The sequence below is a fragment of the Taudactylus pleione genome, unplaced genomic scaffold, assembly GCF_031769625.1.
Source record: "Taudactylus pleione unplaced genomic scaffold, aTauple2 ptg000563l, whole genome shotgun sequence".
Taxonomy (NCBI): domain Eukaryota; kingdom Metazoa; phylum Chordata; class Amphibia; order Anura; family Myobatrachidae; genus Taudactylus; species Taudactylus pleione.
The window spans coordinates 985,349-1,010,908 of record NW_028284965.1 but is presented as its reverse complement, the minus strand read 5'-3'; the positions used below and the strand labels follow the sequence as shown (position 1 = coordinate 1,010,908).

Sequence of the window (25,560 nt, the reverse complement as noted above, 5' to 3'; positions counted from 1 at the left end):
CTTCCTGCTGAAATAGTTATATAAAGAAGAATGTTATCTTTACAATTGTCTGGACACTAAGTTAATGGTGAATTTGCATAGGATCCTCTGTACTTGAAGGCTGTTGTAGGAAATTAAGTACCACTTTGGTCTTAAAAGTTCACTCCTTTTTTCCTGGGCACATTCTCTATAACGTAGATCCACCTTTATTGCACAATGATATTCGTTCATCAAGATTAGTGAGTAAATCCCAGGGGGCTATCTCATTTGTGACGCACAGGTATTGGAAGAACAAGATAGTGATATGGTTCCCTGGTCATACATATACATAAAACGTAACTTTTATTAACTCATATTAAAATAATTTCAATTGAATACTGTACAATATACAAAAATTGGTAAAATATTAATAAAATTGAAGTGAAATATAAAATGTGTATTGAGGACTGTTTAATAGACAAACCAGAAAAATCACAGAATATAATTTTGTGGTGTTCAATGCCAGTATATGTGTGTGTAACTGTGTACTAATGTAATAACAGTAAGTCACTTGTTCTGTGCTTAATAGTTACATCTAGGGGTGTGCACCGGCCACTTTTCGTGTTTTGTGTTTTGGTTTTGGATCTGGATCTTTCTTCGTGTTTTGGATCTGGATTGGTTTTGCCAAAACCACCCTTCGGTGTTTTCGGTTCTGGGTTTTGTGTTTTGGATCTGTATTTTTTTTTTAAAAAAGCATAAAAACAGCTAAAAACACAGAATGTGTGTGTTTTTCTGCTCCTATGCTATTATTAACCTCAATAACCTTAATTTCCACTCATTTCCAGTCTATTCTGAACACCTCACACCTCACAATAGTGATTTTATATCCAAAAGGTTGCACCGAGGTAGCTGGATGACTATGCTAAGAGATACGAGTGGGCGGCACAAACACGTGGTCCATCTAGGAGTGACACTGCAGTGGCATACAGGATGGCAGTTTGAAAAACTAGGCCCCAAACAGTACATAATTCAAAGAAAAAAAAGAGGTGCAAGATGGAATTGTCCTTGGGCCCTCCCACCCACCCTTATGTTGTATAAACAGGACATGCACACTTTAACAAACCAATCATTTCAGCGCCAGGGTCTGCCACACGACTGTGGCTGAAATGATTGGTTCGTTTGGGCCCCCACAAAACAAGCTGGCAATTAATCTGTCCCTGCACAAACTGGCTCTACGGAGGCAAGATGTCGTCCTCATCCTCCTCATCCACCGATTCCTCACCCTCTTCAGTGCTGTGTACATCCTCATCCTCACAGAGTATTAATTCGTCCCTGCTGGAATCCACAACCACAGGTCCCTCTGTACGTTCTGGAGGCTGGTCTTCCTGGAAGAGTTGATAATTCATTTTATGAACATCATCTTCTCCACATTTTGTGGAAGCAACCTCCTACGCCTTTCGCTGACAAGGTTCCCGGCTGCACTAAACACTCTTTCGGAGTACACACTGGAGGGGGGGCAACTCAGGTAAAATAGAGCCAGTTTGTACAGGGACCTCCAAATTGCTTCTTTTTCCTGCCAGTACTAGTACGGACTGTCTGACATGGCTACTTGGATGCTGTCACCGATGTAATCCTTTAACAGACAGACGCACGCTTGTCGCTGCTGCTTTAAAGATGCAGGTGCGGCTACAGCCCACACATTTCACAAAGACAGAAAAAAAAAGAATTTTTTTATTGTTTGTGGAGCGCACTTTGAGGGTTACACCACTCTTTAACAGACAGACGCACGCTTGTCGCTGCTGCTTTGAGGACAGTATCATATGCAGTGACAGTAGACTTGTCAGAAATTGTTGGCACGTCCTTCAGTCCGGACCAGATGTACAAACGGGCCCTTGACTTATGACACAGGTGCACGCTTGGCACTACTTTGTTGATGCATGTGCGGCTACTGCACACACAATTCACAAACACAGAAAATATTTTGTTATTTGGTTTGGAGTGTACTTTGGGGGTTACAGCACCCTTTAATGGTCAAGCCAGCCGGCCCTTTACTTATGACACAGGTGCACGCTTGGCACTACTTTGTTGATTCACATGCGGCTACTGCGCACACAATTCACAAACACAGAAAATATTTTGTTATTTGGTTTGGAGTGTACTTTGGGGGTTACAGCACCCTTTAACGGTCAAGCCAGCCGGCCCTTTACTTATGACACAGGCGCACGCTTGGCACTACTTTGTTGATGCACGTGCGGCTACTGCGCACACAATTCACAAACACAGAAAATATTTTTTTATTTGGTTTGGAGTGTACTTTGGGGGTTACAGCACCCTTTAACGGTCAAGCCAGCTGGCCCTTTACTTATGACACAGGCGCGCGCTTGGCACTACTTTGTTGATGCACGTGCGGCTACTGCGCACACAATTCACAAACACAGAAAATATTTTTTTATTTGGTTTGGACTGGAGTGTACTTTGGGGGTTACAGCACCATTTAACGGTCAAGCCAGCCGGCCCTTTACTTATGACACAGGCGCACGCTTGGCACTACTTTGTTGATGCACGTGCGGCTACTGCGCACACAATTCACAAACACAGAAAATATTTTGTTATTTGGTTTGGAGTGTACTTTGGGGGTTACAGCACCCTTTAACGGTCAAGCCAGCCGGTCCTTTACTTATGACACAGGCACACGCTTGGCACTACTTTGTTGATGCACGTGCGGCTACTGTGCACACAATTCACAAACACAGAAAAAATATTTTTTTTTTTAGCACTTACGGGGAGCACCCCTGACGGACAGAGCACCCCCTGGACAACACTACAGCACCCCTTTAGGACTGGGACACTGCACAGGACTTTGGAGTGGACACAGCCCCTATGGAGAACTGACTGCACACCACAGTCCAGCCAGCCCCTATGGACTTTGAAGCAGTGGACACAGCCCCTATTAACAACAGCAGCACAGCACAACACAGCCAGCCCCTATGGACTTTGAAGTAGTGGACACAGCCCCTATGGACAACAGCAGCACAGCGCAGCACAGCACAGCACAACACTACTCTGCACTATACTACACTACACTACACAGCCCAGCCAGCCCTAACTCCCACCCTCCCTCTTCACTGTCCACAGCCGAGTGAGAAAATGGCGCCGACGCGGGTACCTTATATAGGATCCAAAACCCGCGAGACTCGGAAGGCGGGATGATGACGTTTTGCCTCGATTTCAGAATCCGAGTCAGGTGGGAAAAGTCGAGCCTGACTCGGATCTGCCTCGGATCTAATTGTTAAAGGAATGTATTCACGAGTGAGCCACAATTAACCCTTGCCGCTCTGGTTGCATAAATTAGAGATGGTAGTACATGCAAAGGAAAAAAGATGTATATTCAATTTAATAAACATAAATATACATTTTGGTTATGAATCACCAAAGTTATTTTCATCAGAAGTGAACAGAAAATAAATGATGAAATAAATAAAAGAAGAGTTTAAAATGACACACAGGGCCAAATGTAATAGGGTGTGAGTTTGAAAATGTGAGTGTTTAGCAGTAACCTCTCACACTTTTTAGACTCACCCAATGTAATGGAGTCTGAGAACAGGCAAACTCACATGTTTTTAGATTAAAAAAACTCTCACGATTAAAACTCTCATCCAGATGTTTTTCCATTTTGAAGATAAAACCCAACTAATGTGATAGGTTACTGCTAAACTCTCACATTTTCTAAACTTTCACCCTATTACATTTGGCCCACTCTGAGAATCTTATTAATATAGAATCTACAGTGTCAATAAATAGGGACTTGTTTAGTGTCTTAACATTAAACTGCATAAAAAGTGTGTACTTTATTTCCTATACTGTAACATTAAAATCACATATTGATTGTATACGTGTCTGTGTAAATTATTCAAGGTATATAAACAACTTAATATGCTAAATAAGCTGTATACACAGACTTATTTAACAAATCACACAGACTCATGTATACAATCTATATGTGATTTTAATTTTGCAGTATAGGAAATAAAGTGCACACTACTTATGCAGTTTAATGCTAAGACAGCAAAAACTAGTAAAACATAGTCATGAACAAATAAGTGGTGAATAAATATAAATAATAATAATAATAATAATAATAATAATAATAATAATACTAGCAGGCTGTTACTAATGAACAAAATGAAATGAGCCTAAGAAGCTAGAACAGTCACTGTGAAACATTGTATAAATTAATCTCAGTGCTTTGAAACAGTTGCCAGTTATAAATAGATATGATATGATGTAACTATAACACACAGAACAAGTGACTTACTGTTATTACATTAGTACACATACATATACTGGCATTGAACACCACAAACTGATTCTCTGTGATTTTTCTGGTTTGTCTATTAAACCGTCCCCGATACTCATTTTCTGTTTCACTTTAATTTTATTAATATTTCACCGAACTTTGTATATTCAATTCAATTGAAATAATTCTAATCTGAGTTGATAAAATGTATTTTTTATGTACATTATATGTACGACCAGTGCACCATAGCACTATCTTGTTCTTCCAATACCTGAAATTCAACCATAGTGGGTAGCACCTCTTCAATATAAATTAAACAATTAATGCTTAGATAAAATGTACGACTGAAGAGAAAGCAGTTAACTGGTGCAGTCGCTTTTTCTTGTAAATCATCTGTGAATCTATCAGACAGTCTTTGCAAAAAGGCAGAGAGCAAGGTCTCATTGTTCCAGCTTAATTCGGAGGCCAGTCTGTGCAATTATATGACATACTGCACCACTGTGAGGGAACATTGATGTAACCATAAGATGTCACTGGCAGCTGAAACTACTCTCCCAGGTTCATCAAAGATCTTTTGGAAGGTGACTATGGAATAGTCATTATCAGAGAGAATAGGGTCTGAGCACTCGCAGAGTGGGGAGGACCATAACAGAGTAGGTTCAGAAAGCTAGGAGATAATATATGCAACCTTTGTCCTGGCCAGGGAAAAGTTACTTGGTTGAAATCCAAAATAAACTCCACACTGGTTCAAAAATCCCATGCATAGTTTGGGGTCACCATCATATTTATCAGGAGTAGGCAAATTGAGCCGAGAAGTGGAAGTAGGGGAACAGGATCTCGCTTGAACAGGTTGTGGAGCAGAACTGGATCTGTTGAGAGTGAACTGAAGAGTCTACCTGCAAGAGGAGAGCTCTTGAAGGCATCACTTGACCCTGTGTCACTTCTTGTTTCTCCAATCGATTGGCCAGGCTCAGTATAGAGTCTGTCACATGGGTTTGTCTACCTGCCACATCCATTTGGCCAATCAAACTGTAAGGGATCAGGCTTTTTGTGGACTCTGAAAAGTTAGGCAGTCTGTTGAAGCTCTTCCTCATTCAGTAGTTCTTCTAGGGAACTCGACAAAAGTGGGGGCTGATGTGTAGTATTAGCTGGTGAAGGACACTGTAAGGAGGCACAGTAGCACATAGGAATAATAGCAGTGATATCCTGCAGAAGGAGTGCAGTCACCTGCTGGAGATGCTGAGGAGTGTGCACAGTAGGTATAAGTGCTGGTATTCACACAGTAGAGATGGTGATATTGATGAGAGCACACAATAGATGAGATGCTGGTGCTTGCTGATTGCTGAACAGAGTGCACAGTGGAATGCTGCTGACTGATGAACAATAGCACTGGCTTCACACAGGACACTATAGAAGCTGCTGAGACGGGAGCCATGTAACCAGTTACAAGTGAAGTTGTTTTGGCAATGTACTGCTACTGCACCAGAAAAGTTTAAGTAGAGCACTCAGGTTCCCTATCGACTTTCCAAGTCAGCTGGAGGAGAAGCAGTCTCTGGTTGGAGAATCCGGTGTCTGCTGACTGTAACCAATATGGTGGCACCCATGCAGCGCTGGTACTGGGTAAGTTCTGGAAAGATGCTAACCTCAAAGAAAGTTAGCAGGCACAAGTGTCCCAAAGGAGAAGTGGCAGGGGTGTCATCTATTATAAGTTCCCCTTATAATCTTTCCAGTTTACCCTGAAATAAGTTTAACAATCCGCAGCCAAATGTAATAGGTTCTGATATGGAAATGTCCACATTTTTCTGTGTTTTTTCTGTGGGATTTAAAGCTGACAAAGGCTACTGGTTTTGCCATTGAAAAAAATTGCCTCCTTAAATTCAGTGGCATAACTTTTGACACCAGGTCTCCTCCACAGTTCATGGGACTTGAAAATTGGTGGCAGTCCTTTGCTTTATTGCTGTCTCCTTGCAGATCAGAGAGAGGGCAGAATGTATCATGTGTCACAATTTCATTCCGATACATCCCGCCTCTATTTGCATACATACCGGTAGGTCTTAGCTTTTTATAAGCATCATAGTCCCTATTCGGACTTGAAAGTAAACCTTCACTTTTTCTCCTAAAAGCTTTTAGGAGAAAATGGGATTTTTCTTTATTTGTATGTCCTTACATGTTTTTATACTAAAAGTCTTTTTTTTTATATAAAGTCAAACCTGGATAAGTGAGACCTAGATAAGTGGGAAACCTCTGTTACACCCCTTTCAGACATCTCAAGAATCCCAGGAATTTGGCCTGCCTCAGCCAAATTCCCAGGTTGCCAAATCTGTCTGCAATCGACCAGGGTTTTTCCCGGGACTTAAGTCCCGGGAAATTACCCTGCTTCTGTCTGAATGGTGCTACCCGGGAATTTACTCCCGGGCTTCACCAAACAGGTCCTGATTGGCCGGATGCAGCTGCCTGTTGATGAGATCATCAGCAGCAGCCGGACAGTGGAGGGCAGACGCCATAAAAGCTAAACATAGCTAAACATAGCACTAAAAAGGCAGTGCAGCGCTACACGGGTGCCGCAACAGTTGCAGAGAGACCCGCAACACTACTTGGTGCTGACAGAGGAGAGAGTGCAGTACCAGGTATTTGGAGAGTGGTGCCAGGTGTGTAATTACTGTTTTTTATTACCTTATTAAAAGATCTTGTTTCTTATTATATGTGGCATATATTTTAAAATACTGAAAACATTATTAATATACCATACAAGAGATTTATTTTTTATTCATTTGCTTATTTATTATTTTTTATTTACATTTTCTGGGTTTTCTTTAGCGTGGTAATCTTTCTTTTTTCTGTGTACAGGTGGATGCTGATTATGGCACATTGGAAGGACGAGGAGGTCCGTGAGCTCTTACATGTGAGGGGAGAGGAGGAAATAAAAGCTCAAATCACAGGCACTGTTAAGGATGCCATGATCTATTGCAACATTGCCAAAATCCTGGCCACCCGGGGTATTGTGAAGACACAGCAGCAAGTCCTTAATAAGCTAAAGAACCTAAAGAAACAATACACAAAGGTCCATGACCACAATGGTAATCGCAGTGGTGTGGGAAGGATGGAGTGGCCCTATTTAGGTCCTATTTGATGACCCAGATGAGGACTCATCTAATACCGTCATCATTGAACCAAGCACTAGCACAGATGTGATCTCTCCAACGCAAAGGCAAGATTCTGAGTCTGAGCCACAGACCCAGGGAGACAAGCCCACCCTACGTGGTAACAGTAAGTTTAATTCAAATAACTTATGTTCTGCTGCATTAATCTATGTAATGTTGTAGTTCAATTTCTAGTATATAGTAGAAACTGTATTGTTTCTGCGTTTATCTTGTAGTGGAGGATGGGCACCGCATGCAAACAGACGTGCTGCTTTTTGAATTGGGACCATTGTTTTGTGTTTTAAATATTTTTTAAATCTGTTGCTCAATGTTTTCTCTCTTTTACTTTCAGTTTTCACAGTGCCAACACGTAAAAAGAAGAAGAGCAAAATTGATGTTGCTACCAAAGCCATGACAAATATTCTTTGTGAACAACTACGCGACCTAGATTCGGAATGGCAGACACTAGAGGATGCCAGACTGCAGCGGTTCATGGCCAATGAGAGAGAAATGCAGAGTAATTTGCTAAAGGAAATGATGGCTATGCAGGAAAGGCTCAGTCGCGATAACCGCATATTTTTTACTCAAATCTGAGCACAATCCACTACAAAACAACACATTTTCCACCACCCACCCATTTTGGGCAACAAGCTAATTATTCAAACTCATTTGGGGAACCATCCCAGTATGTGCAACAACCTCAGTCTCCCACCTCATTTGAGCATACATCACAGTATGACCAGCACGCTAATTTCCCCACAGCATTTGGGCAAACTACATACAAGTATGCTCAACAACAAGTAAAGCCCCCCCCCCAGCATTTGTCCAAACATCCCAGAATGTGCAACAAGTAAAGTCCCCCCCAGCATTTGTCCAAACATCCCAGAATGTGCAACAAGTAAAGTCCCCCCCAGCATTTGTCCAAACATCCCAGAATGCGCAACAAGTAAAGTCCCCCCCAGCATTTGTCCAAACTACATCCCATATATCCAAGCATCCGCAAACACCTCAGTCACCCTCAACATTTACAGATAGTACATTAGATAATGTACTCGAAGGTCAATTTAAAGATACTTTGCCAGCTAATACTCTTTCACAGGAACGTACTCCTGACAAAAACCCCAAGTTTACAGTTTACAGAAATATTTAACTGTGGTGATCAAATATATCTAGTGATGTTAACTAGACATATCCCATATGATGATGATGAAAATGTTATGGTTACTGCTTTTGTCATTTTTTTGTTTATGGATATTGAGTTGGTGTAAACAAGGATCTACCAAAAAATTCTGGTCTTATTTGTTTTATTTTAAAGGCTTGTTTAATGCCTCAAAGCTATATGTGCACTTAACATTGTTCTCAAAGTCTACGCTTCGACAATATCAATCCATACATACATATGGAGTACTTTGAGTTCAGAAGTAAATCTGCACTTTTATTTATTTTTAGACTATTGTTTGGTTTTGAATTGTGTTGTATTTTGTGCAACATTATTTCCTATGTAAGAAATATGGAAGTGCTTTCAAACTTCGTATGCAGCTTAAACAAAAGGCCTTTATTAAAATAAAAGATTTTTTGAACAAATCGAAAATTAAGTTTTTGTATTTATTACAATAACACCATAGAATTAATGTTTTTGAAATGGTGGTTCTAATCAATTCTATGCCATTGGTTTGATAAGCAAGTCATGTTGATGAAAGGGTAGAAGGATCACTCCCAACAGGCTCCTCCACGATGTCCCACTCTGGCAGGTATTCTTCTTGCTGTATCTCACAGATGTTAGGCAAGATACAGCATGCCACTACAACATCAGTAATCAGCCGAATGTCCACATCGTTTCTTTTTAACAAGCAGCGCAAACGTCCCTTCAGTCTCCCGAATGCATTTTCAACAACCATTCTAGCTGAACTGAGGGTATGGGTGTAGGCGATCTGCTTTTTCGAAAGCACAACCTGTTGGCTGTACCCAGGGTCGGCGCTAGGCTGTGCTGCGCCCAGCGCCGTCCTGTGTTGCCGCCCCTTCTCTCCTCCGCTCCCTCCCCTTGAGCTTAAATATCAACTATAGCGCTGGGAGGGAGGTGGGCATTTCCTGCGCCCTCCGGAAACAGTAGTGCTCCGGGCGACGGACTGGCTTGCCCATGCCTAGAGCCGCTACTGGCTGTACCCTTTCATCAACCACCTTCGTAATGGATACGCAGCATCCCCAATGATGTGGACTGGTATCTCCACTCCATCCACAAGCTTGGACTTCTGCAAATGGAAACAAATATTACAGTTATTATTAAAGGCTTTACAGGTAACAGTGTTGTCATACACTTGGTACAGGTATATCTACTTTCCTCTATTTGTAGGTATACAGATTGATTACAATTTGGCATATATGCAGATACGGTATATCAGAGCAAATTGCAGGTGACTACCCAAAAATCATGTTGTGGTTCGGTATGGAAGATAATACATATCGGTTTTTTGCAATTATAAGCATGACATAAATGTGTGTATAGTTACCTCATGAGGAAACAGCCAACCATTCTGCCTCTCCTCCGCAATCTTGTACAGATGAGGATTGGCCAGCACACGAGCGTCATGAGCACGACCAGGCCAGCCAATGAAAACATCAGTGAAGCTGTGAGAGCAAGATAATATCCAGTTAAAACTAGACATATAGACCATGTGAAGTAGAATCTGATTGGTTGCTATGGCCCAACATCTCCACTTCAAATAACCCTCACTTTATTAAATATACCCCTACCTTTTAAATACACTACAATATATAAATTTATTTATTTCTGATAGAAAGCGTATATAAGATCCGGTTACAACTATACATATAAACTTTTTAAACACACACAACATTTTAGATACTTTACTTTGCATGCAGGTCACAATATACATCTAATTAAAAGTAATAAATGTGGCTTACCAATACCGATGGTCAATGACGGCTTGCAGAATGATGGAATGCCATCCCTCTCTGTTATAGTAATCTGCTGGGCTGTCTGTGGGAGCAATTATGGGGATGTGGGTGCCATCAATTGCCCCAGAACACTGAGGGTAACGGCGGCGCAGAAACCCGGACACTGTCTCATCCAGTCGCTGCCCATGGGGTAGGGCAATAAACTGGTGGTACAAGGTATCCAGGATGGCCTGGGTCACTTCACGCACCAAAACACAAACCGTGGAGATGCCTACACCAAACAAGCAGGATATTGTGCGGTACTCGCCAGGGGTAGCATACCACCACAAGACGATCACAAGTCTCCTGCTTGGGGCAATGGGCTGTCTCCATCGAGTAGTGTGCCTGGTAAGTGACAGGGTCAGGAGTTCCAGGATGGAATTAAAGGTGCCTTGTGACATCATAAAATTTGCAATCCATTGGTACTCTGTAAACCTCTGTACCGTAGCCCAGAAAGCCTCTCCATGTTGTCGATCTCGAGACCATATTGTGCGAGATGACCCTCCGGTCACTCTCAATATGGACGAGACGCTGGACATTACCAAGGCTCTCCTCCGGCGTAGGTAATGTCAGCGCTTGGATGCCCTCTCCATGAATAAATGCTCCCTTCTCCTCAGGATCTCACACTGTACAATTAAGAGCAGTGTGAGCAGCTTCAGCCATGCCTCAATTGCTGTGTAGCACACCAAATCCACCAGACACAACAAGATCTCCATGCTACACAGATGCTTGGAAATACAGCAGTGCCTTATGGGTGCCCCTCCCAGTCCCCTTATACCAAGCCCCCACCTTTGCATGACCTCATTAATGTGTGCCAGCATATCGTCCACTTAAAATGACCAAACTGTGATTTTCTGTGTAAAACTCTGAATAACCCTGCTCTTGTCTGAATGGTGCTACCCGGGAATTTCCTGGGTAGAAACTGTAGTGTGAAAGGGGGGGTCTAGACCAAATACCCGGGATTTTCCACAGGAGAAATTCCCGGGTCTGAGCAGGAAATTTCCCGGGTTTTCCTGAACGCAGTGAATGACTCGCGCATGCACATAATGATGCATACACATGCGCAAACATGGCCATAGCGTGCGTTCACGGCTTAGCAGCCGAGTGTGAATCAGGCCCTCAGTTCAAATGTTGACAAATGTGCTTGAATCCTGAAATTATACGGATGACTTATTTCTTTGCTTGTTTCCTGATTGGCTGCAATCTCTGTACTTTCCTCTCACTGTCACACTTACACACTTACACAGCCATCTGTAACACATCTCCCTCAGCTGCTCGTCACCGTCACATGAAATTCTGCACCAGGTTTATTTTAGCAAATGTCAACCTCCACGAGAATACATTCTAAATGCATGGCAAGTATTAACCCACGTTGTCGTTTTACTCCTGCCAGTTACATATCCTGAAGCCCTGCACTAAACTAAATCTAAACTAAATGCAGTTTATTGCTCCAATGTAGCACTGAGTCTACATTACTTCATCATTTCCTGCAGTTATGGGATATTTATTTACCCTTGTCTGTATCTCAGCTCTTCTCTCTGTTGGTGAGTATTATTATACTGGAAGACACTTTATTGCTTCCACATGGAACTATAGTGGTATCTCTGTAACATTATTTGTTGATTGTTTGTTGAATATATCTGTTACTGAGTTGCAATTATTATTTTATTCCTCTATTTTATTGTAACCAGCTAGATTGAAGTTTAACTTGTTTTTGTCCTCAAGTGTGTGTAGTGTTCCAGAGGAGTGTTGGGTATGAAATTGCGGCACTCGGGATGCCTGCTGTTAAAAGGTCGACAGTAGCATCCTGATGCTGAGATTACTGACAGGGGAGAGGTAAGCACCTTAACCTTCCCTCCTTAACCCCCTAACCCTAACTCTCCCTACCCCGCACCCTAACTCTCCCCGTTAGTGCCTAAACCTAACCCCCCTTAGTGCCTAACCCTATCCCCCCCCCTGGCGGTGCCTAACCCGCCCTGTACATAGCCTAACCCTAACCTCCCCCCTCCCGTAGCCTAACCCAGAAACCCCTGGGGTTCCTAAACCTAACCTCCCCCCCCTCCCCCCCGTGGCTAAGACCTACGGGCTCCCGCTGTATTTACCATCGGCATGCCAGCTGTCGGGATTCAGGCGCCGGTGTCTTGTCCCCAGTTTGGGATTCCAGTGCCAGGATTTAGTCAACCGGCATGCCGATGGTCGGCATTTTAACTACATCCCCCAGAGGAAGCAGAGATGGACTAGAGTAGAACCTAAGGGCCTGATTCAGAGATGGATGCAATTAGCAGTATCGGATCACCATCGCAACCATCGGTCGTGATTGCTGCAGTAATCACCCATCGGAGTTAGCTTAATCTTACTCTGAATGGGCAATGGAACTGCTCAGCCGGGGTCAGGAAGTTTGCAACAGAAGATGCAGGCCATGGCCCCGTCACTCTCAGATAATGGGGGGTGACACATTGCCGTTTCCAGGAATGGAGGATGGCTCCACGCACTCCCTAACCCCAAATGGCGCTGCTGCAGTTGGAAACTGCAAGAGATCTCACAGTAGAAGACCGGAACATGCGCCGACCTTCTAACATCGGAAACCTGATGGTTTGCGTACATCTCTGATGGAGGTCCTAAGAACCAAATTTAGAAAGTTACTTTTCTTTATGGTATTAAATATGGTTTTAAATACTGTAAGTTACATGCATGATGTTTGTTTTACATACAGACGTGGGTATCTGGTTGATAGATCTACAGTTAAAAGGGCGACAAAGTCTAGGTAGACACCAGATGATAGACAGACAATAGTTTGACAAGGACAAAAAGTCGATAGGGACAAAACGGTTGACACACTAAAAGTCGTCATGTAAGAAGGTTGACAGGTACAAATGGTCGACATGATCAAAATGTCGACACAAAAAACGGTTGCCATGAAAATGGTCAACACATGTTTTTTTTTTTAGAGTTAGGCACTTACCGGAGGGTTAGAATTAAGCACTTTCTGCCGATGGTAATGGTTAGGCACTTACCCCAATGGTTCGTGTTAGGTACAAGGAGGGAGGATTAGGCACTAGAAGAGATGGTTAGGGACAGGCACCAAGATGGAGGGTTAGGGTTAGGCACCAGGAAGGAGGGTTAGGCACTTACCAGAGGGTTAGGGTTAGGCACTTACCAGAGGGTTAGAATTAAGCACTTTCTGCCGATGGTAATGGTTAGGCACTTACCCCAATGGTTAATGTTAGGCACAAGGAAGGAGGATTAGGCACTAGAAGAGATGGTTAGGGTCAGGCACCAGGAGGGAGGGTTAGGGTTAGGCACCAGGAAGGAGGGTTAGGCACTTACCGGAGGGTTATGGTTAGGCACTTACCGGAGGGATAGAATTAAGCACTTTCTGCCGATGGTAATGGTTAGGCACTTGCCCCAATGGCTAGTGTAAGGTACAAGGAGGGAGGGTTAGGCACTAGAAGAGACGGTTAGGGCCAGGCACCAGGAGGGAGGGTTAGGGTTAGGCACCAGGAAGGAGGGTTAGGCACTAGTAGGGACGGTTAGGGTCAGGCACCAGGAGAGAGGGTTAGGGCTAGGCACCAGGAAGGAGGGTTAGGCACTTACCGGAGGGTTAGGGTTAGGCACTAGAAGGGATGGTTAGGGTCAGGCACCAGGAGGGAGGGTTAGGTTAGGCACCAAGGAGAGGGTTAAAGTTAGGGTGATGATTAGGGTTAGAGAAAAAAAATGTGTTGACCATTTTTGTGTCGACCTTTTGATCATGTCAACCATTTGTACATGTCGACCTTCTTACATGTCGCCTTTTAGTGTGTCAACATTTTGTGCATGTCGACCTATTGTCTGTCTGACATCTGGTGTTTATATAGACATTTTCTACCTTTTTACAATCCACACCAGACACACACTTAGGGACTCATGTATAGTTTTATGCATTAGGCCAGCATAAATGAGTCAGAAAAAAGATGCTTATCCGTGTGTAGCTCTGTAACAGTAACAAATGCACAAGGGGTATGCCAGGAGTATCCATAATGGGTGCAGGATGTGAGGTGCACACAGGTCCCTAGGTCTAGGGGGCCCACACCGTACACTCTACACCCATAGACTCTTACCTATTTGCCGGCGGGTACAGTAATCACTGGGAAAATGGCGCCACTTCCCTGAAGATCTGTACATGTGCAGTAGACTCTGGACAGTGCCTCGTCTACTCAGTACATGTGCCTCAGAAAGTGGGTTTGGAGTGATTGACCTTGTTACCCATCAATGTTAAATTCACCTCATTCAATTTGCACACCATATATTATTGTAAAGATGGGTCATATTCATAAGATAGAATGGTGTCTGTGCAGCAGGCTTGTAACCGGTGGTGTGCGGCCAGTGCCACAGCACATAGTACATAGCTCTGTGGGTGGTACCAAAGCTGCCCCACGGTCCCTGCTCCAGTGCTTGACACTCCTGACATGCTTCCGGCATCCTGCATCCTACAGTAAGAATGATATGGTGGTGCTGCTGCCCTTACCAGCACTTACAGCCCTGCCCCCTTGGTATGACATCATGACTTCATGCGATCAGGGGTGTGGCTGGTAAAGGGTGCCAAAAATAATGCTATGGTGGTGCTGCTGTCCTTATCGGCACTTACAGCCTCACCCCCTTGGCATGGCATCATGTGATCAGGTGCATGGCCGGTAAAGGGCACCAAGAAGAATGTTATGACTCTGCTGTACAATATTATTAATAAATGCAAAAGTCTGATTTACTATGTAAAATACCATTAAACACAGATATAAATACAAAGTAAGAAAACAAATTAAATTTAATTAAATGCAAACATCTGTTGTCTTCTACTTTGTAATCAAATTATAATATACTTATCTGCCACGGGGTGAAAGCATATTTCAGTTAAGCAATGTAAATAGATGACTCCAACTTCATATAATATAGCAGCCAAACTAATACCTCATACACTATCAGTAGGAGGCTCCATATATTCTCTGTACAGTGCTAGGTAATATGATGGGGCTACATACTGTAAATAACTAGTAATACATGTTGGTGACATAAATGGATCAGGTTTCCGAATACAGGATTCCATATCCTAAATGCTTGGGACCAGGGGTATTTTGGATATCGCATTTTTCCATATTTTGCAATATTTGCATATCATGAGAGATCTTAGGAATGGGACCCAAAAGTAAAAACCGAGAATCATTTATGTGTCATATACACCTTATACACACAGCCTGAAGGTCATTTTATAAAAAATGTTTTATAATTTTGTGCATTAAACAAAGTTTGTGTACACTGAACCATCAGAAAGCAAAGGTGTCACTACCTCAGTCATGCTCCACAAATACCGTATTTCGGAATATTTGGACATGGGAGACTCAACCTGTAGTAATTTTTGCTACAATAAGTTCCAACCTAATGCAGCATTGAACATACGCCCATACGCCCATTTGTAAAGAGTATCTTATGAATATTTGCAGAGGATATGCTCCAAATGTGGGTGCCCACAGGTCCAGGTGATGCAGAGTCGTTATATCTTTAAATCGCATCCACATTTGTGGCTGAGGACGCAAATTAGGTTCTAGCTTGGCATTCTCACATAGGCAAAGTTCAGTGATGGCACGGCAACACAACTGCAGGCCAGTCTGTTGGACATATCTGTAAATGTACTTTGTTCAAATGTATATTTGCACCTAGTATAAGATAGGTATAAATGCTCATTTAGGGGATTATTTGCACCTAGTATAGGATAGGTATAAGTGCTCAATTAAGGGATTATTTGCACCTTGTATAGAATAGGTATAGGTGCTCATTTAGGGGATTATTTGCATCTTGTATAGGATAGGTATAAGTGCTCATTTAGGGGATTATTTGCACTTAGTATAGGATAGGTATAAATGCTCATTTAGGGGATTATTTGCACTTAGTATAGGATAGGTATAAGTGCTCATTTAGGGGATTATTTGCACTTAGTATAGGATAGGTATAAGTGCTCATTTAGGGGATTATTTGCACCTAGTAAAGGATAGGTATAAGTGTTCACTTAAGGAATTATTTGCACCTAGTATAGGATAGGTATAAGTGCTCATTTAGGGGATTATTTGCACCTAGTATAGGATAGGTATAAATGCTCATTTAGGGGATTATTTGCACCTAGTATAGGATAGGTATACGTGCTCATTTAGGGGATTATTTGCACCTAGTATTGGATAGGTATAAGTGCTCACTTAGGGCATTATTTGCACCTAGTATATGATAGGTATAAGTGCTCATTTAGGGGATTATTTGCACTTAGTATAGGATAGGTATAAGTGCTCATTTAGGGGATTATTTGCACCTAGTAAAGGATAGGTATAAGTGTTCACTTAAGGAATTATTTGCACCTAGTATAGGATAGGTATAAGTGCTCATTTAGGGGATTATTTGCACCTAGTATAGGATAGGTATAAGTGCTCATTTAGGGCATTATTTGCACCTAGTATAGGATAGGTATACGTGCTCATTTAGGGGATTATTTGCACCTAGTATTGGATAGGTATAAGTGCTCACTTAGGGCATTATTTGCACCTAGTATATGATAGGTATAAGTGCTCATTTAGGGGATTATTTGCACCTAGTATAGGATAGGTATAAGTGCTCACTTAGGGGATTATTTGCACCTAGTATAGGATAGGTATAAGTGCTCATTTAGGGGATTATTTGCACCTAGTATAGGATAGGTATAAATGCTCATTTAGGGGATTATTTGCACCTAGTATAGGATAGGTATAAGTGCTCATTTAGGGGATTATTTGCACCTAGTATAGGATAGGTATAAGTGCTCATTTAGGGGATTATTTGCACCTAATATAGGATAGGTATAAGTGCTCATTTAGGGGATTATTTGCACCTAGTATAGGATAGGTATAAATGCTCATTTAGGGGATTATTTGCACCTAGTATAGGATAGGTATAAGTGCTTATTTAGGGGATTATTTGCACCTAGTATAGGATAGGTATAAGTGCTCACTTAGGGCATTATTTTCACCTAGTATAGGATAGGTATAAGTGCTCAGTTAGGGGATTATTTGCACCTTGTATAGAACAGGTATAGGTGCTCATTTAGTGGATTAATTGCATCTTGTATAGGATAGGTATAGGTGCTCATTTAGGGGATTATTTGCATCTTGTATAGGATAGGTATAGGTGCTCATTTAGGGGATTATTTGCACCTAGTATAGGATAGGTATAGGTGCTCATTTAGGGGATTATTTGCACCTTGTATAGGATAGGTATAAATGCTCACTTAGGGGATTATTTGCACCTAGTATAGGATATTATAAATGCTCACTTAGGGGATTATTTGCACCTACTATACAGTAGGATAGGTATAAGTGCTTATTTAGGGGATTATTTGCACCTAGTATAGGATAGGTATAAATGCTCATTTAGGGGATTATTTGCACTAGTATAGGATAGGTATAAGTGCTAATTTAGGGGATTATTTGCACCTAGTATAGGATAGGTATAAGTGCTCACTTAGGGCATTATTTTCACCTAGTATAGGATAGGTATAAGTGCTCAGTTAGGGGATTATTTGCACCTTGTATAGAACAGGTATAGGTGCTCATTTAGTGGATTATTTGCATCTTGTATAGGATAGGTATAGGTGCTCATTTAGGGGATTATTTGCATCTTGTATAGGATAGGTATAGGTGCTCATTTAGGGGATTATTTGCACCTAGTATAGGATAGATATAGGTGCTCATTTAGGGGATTATTTGCACCTTGTATAGGATAGGTATAAATGCTCACTTAGGGGATTATTTGCACCTAGTATAGGATATTATAAATGCTCACTTAGGGGATTATTTGCACCTACTATACAGTAGGATAGGTATAAGTGCTTATTTAGGGGATTATTTGGACCTAGTATAGGATAGGTATAAGTGCTTATTTAGGGGATTATTTGCACCTAGTATAGGATAGGTATAGGTGCTCACTTAAAGGATTATTTGCACCTAGTTTAAGATAGATATAAGTGCTTACTTAGGGTTTTATTTGCACCTAGTATAGGATAGGTATAAATGCTCATTTAGGGGATTATTTGCACCTAGTATAGGATAGGTATAGTTGCTCACTTAGGGGATTATTTGCACCTAGTATAAGATAGGTATAAGTGCTCACATAAGGAATTATTGGCACCTAGTATAGGATAGGTATAAATGTTCATTTAGGGGATTATTTGCACCTAATATAGGATAGGATTAGGGGTTTAGCAATGGGGGTGGGGCTTAGCTACGGTCCGTCGACGCATGCATCGGCACTTGTCACAGTATTTTTTGTGAAAATACCGTTATAAGTGTGCGGAGGAGATTCGCAGGGACAGAGCTTTATTGCAAGCTCTGTCCCTGCAAGGCATTTTTAGTAAATCCCTGTGATATTGTCTGAATTCGCAATTCGCAATTCGTAATGCGAATTCAGTCGGTAATACCACACTACAATCTGCATTCAAAATGCGGATTGCAGTAAATAGAGCCCTTACTGGACATCTTGAAATGCCTCTGTGTTTTATAGCTCGGGTATAAAAGTCAATGCTTGCACAGAGCTGTCAGTCATGAGCTGACTGCCTACAAGTACATTGTGTATTATATATATTGAGTGCTTACAGTATGTCTGGGATAGCTATAAACATATGGGCATTGTACATTATTTAGTAAATTGATTTATCTAGGAAATTTATTGTCAAGAAAGTAAGTTTAATTTTTTCTTTTTGTTGTCTTGTTTTAATGATGTCATGGATATTTAAGCCTACTGTACAGTATGTTAGAGCATATCTTCTGTTAGAGCATGTATATCATAATTCCTATGCTGGGGGAACAAAATATAGGATAGAGACAGATTTATGTTAGTTACAGCTATAAGTTCGAAATACTATTTTATTCTATTTTTTTTTTTTTTTTTAAATATTTGCTTTATTTTGAGTCTTAGAATTATCTCAGCAATCAACTCAGTTGTCTGTCTAGAAAGTTGCAGGGGTGTATCTACCTCTTGGCCAGGATGGCACTCGACAGGGAAGCCGGCTGAGTGGGGGGCGTCACCCGGCAGTGCCAGGGGGTAGAATTAGTATCTGCAAACATCGAATGATTTCGCTGTCGCCATAAAATTGTATGACGAAGGAAAATCATTCAGATGTCACTAAAAGCCCATAAGCTCACTTTTGTGTTTTATAGTTTTCTCACATAATTGTAGGATTACCTTGCGAGTTTGTGAACTGACTGATGGCAGTGTCCCTGGGGGTCCGTTTGCACGTGAGATCTCGCCATGTTTGCCAGATCTTGCGCATGTGCAGTGAGGTGGGTCAGGAGGCGATACGTAGCGCGTCTGCACATGGCTGATGCTCTGTGGAACTCGCATGGATCATCGGAGGGGGGAGATTTATCTGGCTGCTGAGATGTTAATAAATCTTGGTGTTATTGCTACTTGCTTCGCCACAATAAGTGCCGCTATAGTACATTTGATGCTTGGTATTGATCGTAAATGTCCCATTCCGCTTCTTTAAAGCTGGCAATGAAAGTAGCCATGTTGCTGGTGATATCGGTCAATTAGCCCTATATCACAATGTGTAGGTTCCCACCTAATTATTTTCCATTTTAAAGCAGATACCGTAAATGCGCATATCCACTACACAATAAACTGGACGTTTTGAATGATAACTATATCGTTATTGTTCATCGTCCGCAATAATGTGCAGTGGATATGCCGTTAATGACCAGCGATGTGCGTTACCGCTGGTCGTTGACAACATCTATCATCGCCCGTACTTACAGGGCAACCTGACGATATCGTCAGGTTCTGCAAGTATGGGGATGAGGGAGAGTTACGTCTCTGAACGATATATGGTTCAGTGTGGGTGCTCAATGTCATTAATGACATTGAGCACATCACTCACATCGCTCATGGAGCATATCGTCTAATGGATACCCACCTTAACTACTACTGGTTTATTATCCAGTAAAGGTGAGAGTTCTGTATTACCCAATGTGGATCCTTAATTAGCAAGACCTCCTCGCAAAAAGTCCCATCTAGAGGTTCAGGTTGTCATCACCAAAAAGAACTGGTCCTGAAATATGCAGTAGGCAACCAGATCAGACACTCCGCACCCACCAGTGTGTCTGAATATGGTGTGAGTGGCTCATAGCAGGTTTTCGGGATTTCCCATAGACTCAGTGTGCACACTGTTTAATTTTCTGCATAAGTACTACTTTATATGGCTATATATATATATATATATATATATATATATGAACTGTTTGTAACAATGTATATTGTTACCTTGTATTAAATTAGATTTATTAAACATATTTATTATTGACCAAGCCGCATATGGATCATTTTTAGAGTATAACTGTTTCATTATACCTACTAAGCGCTGGTTTCTTTATTTTATGTATTTTCTCTCTGGGAGTTTCACACACTCCCTTTAAAAGAGTTGCTAAATGGTGAGAACTGTTCTCATTGTTTTACTTTTACACAGTAACTACTAAGCATGTCCGCAAATGTGCACAGAAGGTTATAGTTATCCACTGTGTGTATTTACCTTACAACTGCACCAATGGTCTCCCGAGTGGCCCAGAAGTGATCTGGCTTCTTGATGTGAGCAATGAATGGCTGCATCTGTGACGTTTGTTCCACTTACAATTTATCTGGAATGACAATTTTCAGGAAGGTGAAAGGCACCAGCCCAAATTTACATTCTTCACCTGAAGTAATTCATTTATTCATTCTTTCATTCATTCATCCACCAATTCATGTATCAATTCATCCATTCCATCATTAATCCATCCATCCATCCATCAATCCATCTATACATTCATCCATCCATCCATCAATTCATTCATTCATTCATTCATTCATTCATCCATCCATCAATTCATTAATTCATTTATCCATCAATTCATGTATCAATTTATCCATTCCATCATTCATTCATCAATTCATTTATTCATTCATTTATCCATAAATTCATGTACCAATTCATCCATTCCATAATTCATCAATTCATTCATTAATTTATCCATCAATACATTAATTCATTCATGTATCAATTCATCCATTCTATCATTCATTCATCAGTTCATTCATTAATTTATCCATCAATTCATGCATTCATTCATTTATTTATCCATCAATTAATTCATTCATTCATCAATTTGTTCATTAATTTATCATTTAATTAATTAATTATTAATTTATTTATTCGTTCATTTTACTTATAGAAATAAGTAAAAATAATGCCTTGGATTATTAGTATTATTATTATTACTTTCTTATATAGCACTGATTATTTTATGCCCTTTTAGAGCTTACAGTCTAAGGTCCCAAACACAGACACACACAGCCAATTACACAGATACACACTTACACATATACCCACACACAAATGCAGACATACACTATCCCTTTAAATAACCAAATGTATTCTGGGAAAGCAGAAATTTTTGGCTTGATCTCTTAGACATCTTGCATATTTGATGCCTCCAATTGTTCCGGGTAGCTGTGTCTCAGGATCCTCCCTCCTCACAGAACATCCCAGGACCCAGAGCTTCCACTTCATCACTCTGTCACCACAGGCTGGTTAAATGCAGCTGCACAGTCTCATGATGGGATCTCTGATCATTGTAACTTGCATCCTCCTAACTCTTGCGTCTATGGGTGAGTAAACGTCTCCGGGGGTTTCAGGTTACTAATAGTGATTTTTGTCTGTTTTTTATTTATTTTTATTTTTTTAATGCAGCATCTTTTATATACTGTACATAGATAGATAGATAGATAGATAGATAGATAGATAGATAGATAGATAGATAGATATACAGTATACTGTATTTGAGAAAATGATGCTCCCAATCCTGTATTTTTTGTATCTGTAATATGTATCTAGAAATGCAATTGTGAACCTTTATTTGGTTATTGATGGTACACACTATAATGCTGATTTGTGTGGGACATTTAGTTACTAGCAGATTTCCTAATGATGTTTTTCAGTTCCTTCCTTTCAATCTGTTTTTCCTCATTTCAAAATACAGTATTAGCTCTTTATTGGCCTGAAAACATATTATTTAAGTCCTGAACCTGTTTAATGTTTGTGATGAGAATGTTTCTGCTGGGCTGCTGTTCCCTCCCTGCAGATGTCTCTGTTCTCTGCATAGGAGGCAGGCTGTCTGCAGTGTTCTGTTCTGCAACCACAGACTGCAGCAAACGCAGTGAGAGGCTCTAGGACACTATCTGCAAATACATGATTTACAAGGGGAGCGGTTTAGTCACAGCCCCAATGTGATTTTTAGAACTCAGCAAAATCAAATAAATTACATAAGGAGCCATTAGACATGATAGGGCTTGCCAAGCAGATTCTGGAATGAAACAATTATACTGTAATCTTGCACTGGATATATGTGTTATATATATATATATATATATATATATATATATATATACAGTGCCATTATTTCCTGAACCTCTCATTAACTATTACATAATTTCCCGGGCCACAATGTATTTTCCATAATATCAGTTTTATGTTAAAATTCCTTTTGAGTGCCTTCTTTTATAAATACTATATGTATATGAGTATATATAATATATATATTTATATAATATATAAAATTGTATTTCTATAGCTCCACCCACAGTTCCTGCACCTATATATATTTATACAGGATGACTCTCCCATATCCAAAATGCTTGGGACCAGGGGTGTTTTGGATATTGGATTATTCCGTATTTTGGAATATGTGAATACCTTAATGAGATGTCTTGGGAATGGGACCCAAATCTAAACACAGAATGCATTTATGTTCTATATACACCTTATACACACAGCATGCAGGTCAATTTATACAATAGTTTGAATAATTTTGTGCATCAAAAAAAGTTTGTGTACATACATGAAATTCATTTATGTTTCAGATACACCTTATACACACAGGACCTCATTCAGAGCCGCTCGCTATTTGCGGTCGTTCGTTCAAAAAAAAGGGGTGGCTATTCAAATGAACCGTTCGCTCTTTGCGGTCTGTTCACGCCTATAAGTCTGAACGAGCGTACAAAACTTGCAGTCGTAATTTTAAAAAAGACGCCCCTGGCCGCTCGCACCATACGTCATGTCCGCTATTTAATAGATTAATTGAGTACATCGAACAGCGTATGAACTGCTCGCTATTCTTGTGGTTAGTTTTTCCTACCACTATATTGCGAGCAGTTCTGACTATAAAACAACCAGGTGACGTGGTCAATGACGCTGCTGTTTTAATTATGCACACCCTTAAAACGCCCGTTTTGACCTTTAAGCACGCCTGCGTTCTTAATTCCACTCCCCGTTTTCAAGCACCTTCCCCTGTTACCACCCACATACGCCTCATCCTGTCACTCAAAGTAGCAGGCATTCGCTATATAGCGAACAAACGATTTTCGGCCGCACTGACTGGTTCGCGCATGTGTATTACAAACCGTATGCATGCGCAGATGTGCGAACATCGCTCGGAACGAGCGTACTGCCGCTTACGAGCGGCTCTGAATCAGGCCCACAGCCTGAAGGTTATTTTATACTGTATTTTAATAAGTTTGTGCTTTAAGCAAAGTTTGTGTACATTGAACCATCAGAAAGCAAAGGTGTCACTATCTCAGTCATGCTAAAAATATTCCGTAATTCGGAATATTCCGTATGTCAGAATATTTGGATATGGGAGACTCAACCTGTATATTTATATATATGCACACACACACACATACAGATCACAGTTTATGTTCTATGGGCCTGATTCAGACCTGGACGCTATTTGCGGATGCTCGTTCTTAAAAAGGGGCCGGATATTTAAATTGAGTGCTCGCTCTTTGCGGTGTGTTGACGCCTCTATGTCTGAGCGAGCGTCCGAAAAATGCGCTCGCTAGTTTGTAAAGACGCCCCTTTGCCGTTCGCATCACACGTCATCTCCGTTATTTATTAGATTAATCGGGAACATCGAAAGGCATCTGAACTGCTCGCAGTGCTTGTGGTAGGATTTACTGCCCACAATCACTGCGAGCAGTTCAGGCTAAAAGACAACCAAGTGACGTGGTCGATGACGCTCCTTTACTTATTATGCACTCCCATTAAACGCCGTTTTGACCGTTAGACACGCCTGCGTTCGGATCTCCACTCCCCCGTTTTCAAGCACCTTCCCCTGTTACCACCCACAAACGGTACATTCTGTCAATCAAATTAGCAGCCCCTCGCTGTTTTACGAGCGCACGATTTCCGACTGCAATGACTGGTTTGCGCATGCGCATTATGAACCATACGCATGCGCAGTTGTGCGAACATCGCTCAGAGCGGCCGCTTACGAGCGGCTCTGAATCAGGCCCTATGTACACATATACTGTTTGCATTGCATGTGCTATTTGTATGCGTATAAATATGTGCACTATGGTTATGTGTGTGTATGTATATATATATATATATATATATATATTAATCCCATAATAAACTGCATTGAATTACCATGGCCACACCCATTTTATGATTTACGAGACAGACACTTATAGTGGGCAAAATTGGCATTACAAGCACCTACCTGTTATGATACAATAGTGGTTGACCCATCTGCCCCTGGCCCACTAACTCTTCGTGTGGTATCCACCTACCTCCTCCCTCTGGACTGTAAGCTTTTATGAGCAGGGCCCTTACGTCTGTCCCCATGTGTCTTCCCATTTTCACACTCTCCATCCTTTTCTCTAACTGTATGATCATTTTATAAGTTGTATAATATCCGCATGTTCTGAATTGTATGGTTACATCTGCTCTGAGAATTTACACATGTTCTGACCTCATGTATGACTGTACTCATGTTACTTGTAAGTTCATGTATCTGCTGTCCTATTTGCTTTATTCTGTTTCATTGTTTCCTTGCCTGTACGGCGCTGTGGAACTTTCGGCACCTGGTAAATCACCTTTGATAATTATGATGGTAACACTTATGGGAGCAATTTTCAGGATTATCTCCTATTTTCTAATACTGCATTTCATAACTACCTGACCTTAACCAGAAACAGGGTAGACAATACTTCACAAGCTACAGATTATTAAATGAACAGAAATGGACAGCTCCAGATTTGTGGAATTGCTCAGGAGGGCCTAGCTGCCATCATAGAAAAAGTTGACATCTTGAAATTAATGTTGGGGAGGGGTTAAAAAGATTCATATTT

General features: G+C 41.1%; 2 protein-coding genes across 3 annotated transcripts in view; both read left to right on the top strand.

Moving 5' to 3' along the window:
- Positions 1-10,917, top strand: part of LOC148481774 (phospholipase A2 inhibitor and Ly6/PLAUR domain-containing protein-like) — a 69,620-nt gene extending 58,703 nt beyond the window's left edge. Inside the window, exons 5-6 of the mRNA XM_088453024.1 lie at positions 7,103-7,139; positions 10,799-10,917. Of these exons, the coding sequence (XP_088309150.1) occupies positions 7,103-7,139; positions 10,799-10,917 (156 nt within the window). The remainder of the gene's footprint in view (positions 1-7,102; positions 7,140-10,798) is intronic.
- An 838-nt stretch (positions 10,918-11,755) lies between these two features.
- LOC148481773 (phospholipase A2 inhibitor and Ly6/PLAUR domain-containing protein-like) overlaps positions 11,756-25,560 on the top strand; it is a 41,700-nt gene continuing 27,895 nt past the window's right edge. The window contains exon 1 of one of the 2 annotated variants that reach the window (XM_088453028.1): positions 11,756-11,894. In XM_088453028.1, the coding sequence (XP_088309154.1) occupies positions 11,846-11,894 (49 nt within the window). In that variant the 5' untranslated portion in view covers positions 11,756-11,845. Of the gene's footprint in view, positions 11,895-21,846; positions 22,036-25,560 lie in introns of those variants that run through there. The other variant, XM_088453027.1, reaches the window with a different exon arrangement.